The sequence below is a fragment of the Carlito syrichta genome, unplaced genomic scaffold (assembly GCF_000164805.1).
Source record: "Carlito syrichta isolate Samal-C Ts95f unplaced genomic scaffold, Tarsius_syrichta-2.0.1 Scaffold304692, whole genome shotgun sequence".
Lineage (NCBI taxonomy): Eukaryota > Metazoa > Chordata > Mammalia > Primates > Tarsiidae > Carlito > Carlito syrichta.
Window position 1 is genome coordinate 21,616 of NW_007248788.1, and position 9,680 is coordinate 31,295.

General features: G+C 35.5%; 1 protein-coding gene across 1 annotated transcript in view; it reads left to right on the forward strand.

Annotated features, from left to right (window-relative positions):
- The window catches only part of NUBPL (nucleotide binding protein like), a 27,597-nt gene extending 18,718 nt beyond the window's left edge, over positions 1 to 8,879 (forward strand). The window contains exons 3-4 of the mRNA XM_008060670.1: positions 1,161 to 1,243; positions 8,264 to 8,879. Of these exons, the coding sequence (XP_008058861.1) occupies positions 1,161 to 1,243; positions 8,264 to 8,326 (146 nt within the window). The 3' untranslated portion in view covers positions 8,327 to 8,879. The remainder of the gene's footprint in view (positions 1 to 1,160; positions 1,244 to 8,263) is intronic.
- The last annotated feature ends 801 nt before the right edge of the window (positions 8,880 to 9,680 follow it).

A 9,680-nucleotide genomic window follows, 5' to 3' on the forward strand; every position in this document is an offset into this window, starting at 1 on the left:
GAAGGCTGAGGCGGAAGGATCGCCAGAGCCCAGCAGGCGAGGCTGTGGTGGCCGGGAGCGACCACTGCACTCCAGTCCGGGTGACAGAGTGAGACTCCAACTAAAAAAAAAAAAAAAAAATTTGCTGACAAGAAGAGCATGAAATATCAGTTCCTCTTCCATGTACTTCATAATATGATTTGTACAATTTTTTAAACATGAATTTCTTCATTATTTACATTGCCTGACATGGTGCTGAATGATTTATTTGAATAAAATACTACACACACACACACACACACACAGACACATACGCACATACACACATACATCTCAATAACCTTTGCATGGATTAGAGTAGTTATGAGAATGCTGAATGCTATGATAAGTTAACTCTTCTACTTGAGTCCACTTTCTGCATTTTACATCGGAGCCTTTGATAGATTTCATTTGTGATGGTGTGGTAGAAAGAGTATATTGGATATTGAGTCAGGGCATTTTGCTCCTAAATTCTACTACCTAATAGTAATATATCCTCTGGAAGAACATACAACCTCTCAAACCTCAGTCTGTATTTTGGAGATTCTTATTATATTCCTGAGGTCTCACAAAATTCACAAGTTATATATAATGCTACATACACTCATAAATAATAAGAGAAAGATAATCCTGTCTGACAAAGAGACAGTTAACAGGTCTGGCCTACTTTTCAGTAGTTCTTTGAGCTCACTTATCTGCCAATATCAGGAAGATTATTTTATTGTACTTTTTATCAACTACTCCCTATTTTTCTCTTCTCCCAATTTCTCATATTATGTGGCATGGCGTGTCTGTAGCAGATATTGAAGGGAGTGATCATTTACAATGCCTTCTAAACTGTTTCTTGTGGGGAGTTCTCACAGATAATAAATCAGAGGCCTCCTCCCTTGATTGGCTGCCACACAGCTTTCATTTATACATGTACAATCACTGTCCTCCCATCAAATGGAATATTTTGCCCCTGGGAATTTTCATTTGAAATTTATTTTTCAGAGATTTATCACCTTAAATATAGTCATAACTTGAGTTGATTTGAATCAATTTAGTTCAGATTTTGTTTCTTTTCAGAGTTCAAATAGTGAGATTCCAAATGCCTATATAAACTTTCCTCGTACTAATGGATATATGGTGGACTCTTTCAGGAGACATTCCCTTACACCTTAATATAAGGGAAGCTTCAGACACAGGCCAGCCGATTGTATTTTCACAGCCTGAAAGTGATGAGGTAAGTTACATTTTCAGCATGCATTTTTATTTCTTTTTTAGGATATTTGTTTTTTGATATACAGAGAGAAAGTTGAGAAGGTTAAGCTTATCTATCTGTCGTACATATATATAAGCAAGGATTAGTTAACTTGTCCAAAGCATCCTTAAGTTACTATTATATAAGGTAAGCTGCCAGTGCTGAAGAAGTTCACCTAGAGAAAAATCATCTTCCAACAATTTTGCTCATGATGACCATGAACGATGAGAGTTTGTAAAATTATTATCTTGCTAATTAGCAATATCTAACTGCCCAAGGTTATTATATTTCAGTATTAGAAGTTCAGCTGATTGCTGGGAGAAGAGAACTTAATATAAGAAAGTATTGAGTTGGATATGCAGTAATTTTGTAAACTACTAGAGATGGGATTTTCATTGCATTTATTTTCATAAATATGATTGGGGAGGTGGAGTGAAAAGATGAGTGTTTCATTAGCCAACACCATTGGGGATACAGTTGATAGAGTTTCAAAGTTGCTGAAACATAAAATCTTCAGGCATAAAATCTTTTATTTTAATCTTTTAAAAATAGAAATGAAATCAATCATTCATATTTCTTCTTCCCTAAATAGCACTTGCTATTAACTTAGAAACTGAATCATCATCTGGTACAGCAGTTTTGATGTAATTTTTGTGTTCCTTTGCTGAACAGCCCTAATCAATCTCCTAATAGTTTTTCTTTTGTTCCCCCTCAACTGATGGGTATAACTTTATAGTACTATTATTTGTCCATACATAACTCTACTCCTTATATTCTAGTTTGCTTCCTCTAATCTTCTGTAAACTGGAAAATGCAAGAGCCACGCTTGGTTAGAGCTGTAAAGTAAGAGTAAGTTCACAGTCAGAAATCTTGGATAAGCAGATTCCTTTTGAGACATCTCTTTCAGAGGTCCTTTCCCTTTCTTAAGGGGTCAGCAGTTCTGGTATAGGTGATTGAGTTGCTGGCAGGACAATCTGAGTAAATACAGTATAGCAGTTGTCATTATTTTTAGTTTTTTGCCTTTTAGGTATTACATCTTAAATTTTCCTTTCAGTCTTTCTTAGAAATCTTTCAGATAAACAGAAACCATAATTCTTTATCACTTTCATAACTAAAGTCTGCCAATCCCAACTACTGTAGGTGTGCTTTACTCTATGTAGTAAACGAAAAGGTTGTATGAAAATTGAGGAATTTTAAAAATTGCACACTTTTAAGTGCTTCCTGAGAACAGGCTATTTAAAGACATTCCATAGTGATTTTGAATGAATATGAATAATTACTTACCAACTGATTTCAGTTATGGGTTTAAATTTTTAATATTTTTTCACTTGTTCATTATTGTTTTCTCTTTGACATTCTCCAAAAATAAGAAACATTTCAAAGAAGTTAGAGGAATGTAATATAACAGAGAACATATAGCAACCATCCAAAGATAATATGCTTTGAAACTCTGAACAACAGTGGCTATAGAGTTTTTTGGAGTTACTTGTTTTTATAATCTGGTCTACCTTCATGTAACTATATGACCAATTATTTTACTGTTGCTGGGTGACATTTATGAGAGTCATAAGACAGCCTAACCCTTTGTGGTTTGAGCTAGGTTTGATTTGGTGATATCTCTTTTAAAATGGTGGTAATTTGTATCCTACAATATCAGCCTTCAATGTAAAGACTTCTAATAAATTTTAAGATTTAGACATGGCCATGAAAAGGCAAAAAAAAAAAAAGAAAAAGAAAAATGGCACCTTGTATTTTGTTCCCTTTCCATGGAAGCTATTACTTCCTATTCTTAGATTGTGGATATTTATTATTATTAATCATCTTGCTAATAATAATGGCAATTACAGTGTGCCAGACACTGTTAGGTATTTTAATTAAATTTTTTCTATCCTGACAACAATTTAATGCAACATATAAGTAATCCTCATATTGTAGACGAGGAAACTGAGGCTCAAGGAAGTTAAAAAATAATTTTCCCAAGGTCAAAGAGCTATTAAATGGTAAGATGTGATTAAAAGATAAGTCTGCTCCTTATAAATGTTGATCTCTTTCTATTATATCACCTTCTGGGTCCTATACTAATAGTTATGATTTCTACAATTCCTTATAAGAGACTGGTACAGTGCTTAGGTGCATTGAATAGCATTATCTTTTAATTTTTGTAACATCTTTGTGAGGTAGATATAATCTCTGTTTTTTTCAGGTGAAGAAGTAGAGGTTTATTTACATTAAGGAACTTGTCCAAGACAGTACTAGAGGCCAGTTTCATACCAGCTCTGATACTACAGCCCATCCATTCTCCTCCCAATTAGTAATCTGCTTCATTTACTAATTAATTGCAAGATTAGGCTAGTTTTCAGTTCAGCTCCTTTCATCATATCACAGAGACATAGAGGGAAAGGTGAGCAGTCTGTCCCTCGGGTCCTATTGCATGCATAACTCTAGGGCATACACAGAGGTTTTTATCCTGGGTCTCAGAATCCCCTGAAATTATATCCAGAATGTGTGAAGGTGCGTTTTTCCGGGGAATTGAACAAGAGCTTTGTTAAAATCTCAAATGGGGTCTTTTGGAAGAAAAAGCACTAAATGTAAGTCAGCATGGAGTTTCATTACCAAGTTTGCCACTTTCTAAGTGTGACCCTAAACAAGTTTCCTAACCTCTCTGAACCTTTTCTTCATCTATAATTTGATGTCATAATGAGGAAGATTAAATGAGATAATAATTTGAAAATAGTTTGAAAAATGCCAGGTAGAATAGAACTGTATTTATTGTCTTCTGAAACTTTTTGTATAAGATGTCATGACACTAAATGTCTTTCTTCTTCCCTTTATTAAGGGACTGGGTTCATTATGTCCTTGACATAGCACCAAGTAAATATCACTCTTTGTTGACATTTAAAAATCAGAGTAGCAGAATTTGAGTTATGAGATGAGAGTAGAATTCCCAGCTTCAACATTGAAGATATAATTAACTCTGAGACATTAGGAAGCTGGAACTGAATCCTCAAATCAGAAACCTTCCGGTTAGTCTTTTGATGAATCTTGCCTCCTGATAAACCTCCTCCCCTTTCCCCTGTGAACTAAAATAGAAATGTACTCTCAGAAACTAGTTACAGCTCTCTCAACAGATCCTGCTGTATTCATGGAAGCTTACTGCCCATTCTACCTGCATGTCTTCATTTAAAGAATGAAGAACATGGTTTTTTTCCAATATGATAAACTGCAAAATTTAATGTGATGGAACCTATAAAATTAGTTGTTAATTATTGGCACGTTAGACTGACATTTTTAGTGTTTGCTTTTAAGGATTTAACCAGAGACAAAATTGTAAATCAGTATAAGTTTCATCTTTAGCTTTCTGTCTTCCTTCTTATTCTACCTTCTCTTCTCTGTGTTCCATCACCCCCTCTTCCCAACCCCGGTGTCAGAGCTCTCATTCTTTGCCCATGAAATCCTTTAAAAGTAGGCATTAGGGATATAACATTTAACTTTCAAAAGAGGCAAACACTCAAAAGGCAGTAATTAATTTAAAGATATGTGTTGTGGTAGATGTAAGGCATCACTGGAAAAGTTGAAAGGGCTGGTGGTACCAATGAAAAAGTACCAACAGGCTGCTGCCTCTTCAGCAGATGAGCAAAACCCTCTGCACATGTTTACCACGTAGAAAAGGTAAGTGAAACTTCAAATTGCCAGAGAAAGCAATAGAGGAAGGGAGAGATGATTATGCCTAGAATTCAGAACTCTTAAATTCAATAGCATTGTCTCATGCTGATGTGATTAAAATTGCTGATTCTACTAAAAAACTACTTTTTGCCTTTGATTGAGACCAGGAGCACAAAATGGACTCATGATTGATTGATAATTTTGTGGTTTTCTCCTTTTTATCAAGTAAAAATATTAACTACAGAAAGATGTGCTATAAAATATCCTTGGTAAAGACTTTCAAATATAAGTGGAACCTTTATTATTTTATAATTTCTAAATTCTCATCTCACAGTCTTACATGACTGTGCATGGTAAACTAGAACCTCACATATTTAAAACAAAGATGAAGGAAAAAAACCACCATAAAACTTCGTGCACTTTGGTTACCATCCGTTTTCTGTGGCTCGTTAATGATAGAGAGACAATTAGGGTCCACCTGGATTATCTATGCCTCTAGATGGCCTCATAACAAGATCTTGAATAGGAGAGAAGGGTTAGTCTGTGCAGAATTGAATTGATGAAGGAAGAGCGCCTTAAATTTGGGAAATCTCAATCATGTCTTTCACATATGATTTTCATAGATTATCTTTTTACTAGTTATGGATTAAATAAAAGAGAAGGATTTAATTTAATTATTTTTCAGGTGGGAAAAGTGCCCAAAGGACATGACCATATGAACTTTTCAATGAGGTTATAAATGTCTTAAGAGCATAATTTTAATAATAGCAACTTCTGATATTTCTCATTTGCTTCCTCTGTGCCAGCATTTCATATGCTTTATTCTCACTTAATACTCCCCCAAACCCTTTGAGGTAGATACTATTATTATAACCATTTTACAGATGTGAAAATTGAACCTAGACGAGTTAAGTAACTTGCCAAAGGTCTGTCTCCCAACTAATAAGTAATGAAGCCAAGGTTCTAAAGTATGCCTGTCTGATTTCAAGATAACAACTCCTTACCAGTAAGCTATTCTGCCTTCCTTTTATATCATTGCATTCCACACATTTCCCAACACAATGCCTTGCATGCAACAAGAACCAAAGAATATTTGTTGAAACAATAATGCATCATTTAAAAAATTTAGTCTCAACAGTTTTTTAGAAATTGAAACTGTTAAACTAAGCACTTTTAGTGAGTGTTCAGCAGATGACAATGTAACCATTACTTTCAGCATGTTATATTGGAGTTCTACACTTGGAAATAGTCCATTAATAAGGAAAGGTTAAATGTAGCAAATCTGATTATTCTGGAATCATTCAGTATTTTTAGTATTCTGGTAGATTTATGTCTTTAATTTAACGTAGATAAGTACTGAAAGATTACAGAATGATGGCCTTGTCTTAGCTTGCTTCAGTAAACTTTGTATTAATGTATGTATTTATATATTTATTTATTTGCGATAGGGTCTCACTGTGTTGCCCAGGCTGGAGTGCAGTGGTAACTCACTCCAGCTTCATTTCCCCGGCTCAAGTGATCCTTCCTCCTCAGCCTCCTGAGTTTCTAGAACTACAAGTGTGTACCACCACACTTGACCAATTAAAATTTTTTTTGAAGAGACAAGCTCTAGCTGTGTTGCCCAGGCTGGTCTTGAACTCCTGGTCTCAAGTAATCCTCCTGCCTTGGCCTCCCAAAGTGCTTGAATTATAGGCACCAGCCACTACACCTGGCCTTTAGTGAACTTTAAATTTTCATCACAAAATATTAGGCATAAAAAGCTAGTAGAAGAGCAAGGTATTTATAAAGATGCACGGGTGAAAATCAGCACATTAGATCTGAGAGAACTATTTTTTTTGTAAGTTTAAGTTATTTCCATTTTTAAACAAAAACTATGGTTTCTGTTAGCTATACAGTGTAAAATCATTTTTGGACTATGCATCATGATTATAATTACTTGTATTTTGGGCTTACTGTTTAATATGTGGTATAATGGAAAGAGCTGGACTTCAGAATAAGTTGGACCCAGGTTTGAATATTTTCTAGTCTCTTTACTTCATGACTTGAGCAAATAACTCCCAGTTTCATCATCCAAACTGAGCTGATGATGTTTGTTATACATGCCTAAGTGAGATTATTTACGTGAAGTATTTGGTATAGTAGGCACTCAGTTAAAAAACTGAAGCCTTATTCATGTTTTAACACTTTTCAGGCAAAATAAAACATGATTCAACTCTTAGATCTCAAGCATGGTATTTAAAAATGGAGATGTGTGAAACACACCTAAGGCCCTTATCAAGTTGGGGCAAACAGACTATAAACATCTCCTTTCACTGTGTGAAATCTGGGAGTTGGTCAGCCTGGGTTCAAAACTATGCTCATCTCCTACTAACTGTGTAATCTTTGGATGAGAGTCTTCAACTTCCTGGGTCTTGGTCTTCTTATCTATAAAGTGGGAATAATGCCAGGATTTACCCAATGGTAACTGTGAGGATAAATAAAATAATGCCTGGCTAATATTTAGCTCAGTAAGTCTTCACTATTATCATTAGTAGTAGTAGCATGTGCATAACTGTAAGTACATCGATGTAGAAATTAATGGTTTTAGAAAATCTTACTGTTGTGTTCTGCAATTACTTTTTATGAAATAAGTTAGAGGAAATAAGTGATATGTGCATTGCAGTTATTTAAAAGAACTCCCAAAATGCAAATGTCATGACCAACTAGAACATGCGGGCATTAGGTTAGTTTGTGTCCACATGGAACTTGGAGCTTCTCTAAGTGTTGCATGGCACAGGGGGCCCCATAGAGTGTTAACAACTGAACCAGGAATTCTCTCATGACACCCCAAATTTACCAAATGAAAGAACCTATAGGTGTTTGTTGCTAGTATTGCACAGCGTTCTCAGAAAGATAAAGAAAATGTTTTCCAAAGATAAACCAGAGGGTGGTAAAAAGTAGTCCTCCTTAAGATGACTAACAACTCTTATGCCAAAGAAGTTTTGAAAGTATCTGACTCAGGATATCACTTTGTCAGAAGAAGAAAGTGTAATTTTTCTGCACCTAGACTGGGTTGCTAATTTGCTGACACTGGGATTAAAGTTTGAAAAACAGTAATTGCTGGTACTAAATGTTACTTCAGAAAGTAACCTTCCAAATAATTATCCTCCAAATAATCTAAAATCTTTTCTCCCCTGCCCCACCTGCAGTAATATAGAATTATTTTCCTACTGCTGAATTTCCTCATCTCACTCAGCCTTTTTCCTATCAAACACAGAAGGCATCTGTGGCAAACAGTTCGTGAGTCATTTAATGTCTGCTGGGGAGAAATACAGAAGAAATGAGTCTGTTTTTTTCTAGGCCAAAGCTTACCTGAAGATTGCTGTGGAAGTGGTGAGAAGATTGCCACCACCTTCAGAATGATTCTCAAGTGCCCTGGAAATTTGTCTGGTACTGACAGTAAGAGGACCTGTGGAAATCAACAATGTGGCAGTGAAGCCTACTGAAATAATAGCAATCATAAGTGTTTTATTTCTAAGAAAATAATGTCTTGTTTTCAGATTTGATTTGCTAAGCTGTGACTCACAAATAACATTTTTACGTTATTAGTGCTACTGCTACTCAGGATTTTTTTTTTTTTTGAAAACCTGTGTGTGCCAGCTGCATAGAACTGCATTTTCTTTTATTGAGTTACCGCTTAAGAAATCATGAGTTTATGATGTTACAAGCCCATTTTGGTAGGGAACTGTACATTTTTTGCAGGACCACAGAGTTAGTCATTTAAAGGATTTACTAAATTTGTGTATGGACATAAGTGTGACCCCTCCCCACCAGGCAATTGGGTCTGGCTTTGAATCCTGTCTTTAGTATTCCCTTGGACATGTTCTTAATACAGATGAACCTCTGCATCTTCATCTGGATCAGACTATACCCCAGACTTAATAAATTTGAATCTCCAAGGGCGGAGCCTGGACATTTTTGTTTGTTTGTTTTTGTTTTTTTGAGTTGGAGTCTCACTCCATCGCCCAGGCTGGAGTGCAGAGTGCAGTTGCCCAGGCCGGTCTCGAACCCACAAGCTCAGGCAATTCATTTGCCTCGGCCTCCCAAAGTGCTGGGATTACAGGCTGAACCACCAAGCCCGGCCATGTTTATTTGTAATAAGATTATGTTGATGTTGGTGAGGATTCTGATGATGATGACAGTGATAATAACAATAATGACTAGCATTTATCATGTCCTTTATGTATCTTTATAGTTAATCTTCCATTTGTATAAGTGGGGTACTACTGTTGTCTCCATTTCATAGATGAGGAAACTGAGGTATAAAAGATTGTGTGTCTTGCAGAGGGTTACTATATTTAGTAAGTGATGGAGCTAGTATTTGAACTTGTGCACTGGGGTACTGGATTTCTTCTTTTGTACACCAATGTGCATGTATTTGTTAATTTCAGACGTAAAGGGATATAGTATTCAGCATTTATTCAAACTTATTAGTCATGAAATCTATCCCCCTTTTTAGGAGCATTTTATGGAGCTCATGTTTCAAAGAATACACTTTGAAAACATGTATATTGTCTAATTAAAGCTCAGAGAGAGAGTCAAGGATTTCACAAGGTCAGACAGCAGAGAGTTTGAAAGCTGCAAATACTGATAAGAGTGAGTTATTAGTGAATCATCATTTGTAAGAAAATGGTCTTTCATCTTTAGCAAATGACATGACATCCTTTGTTCTCTAGTTATCAGCCAGAAAATTGGGTTAGGAGTTGGCACTATAAAC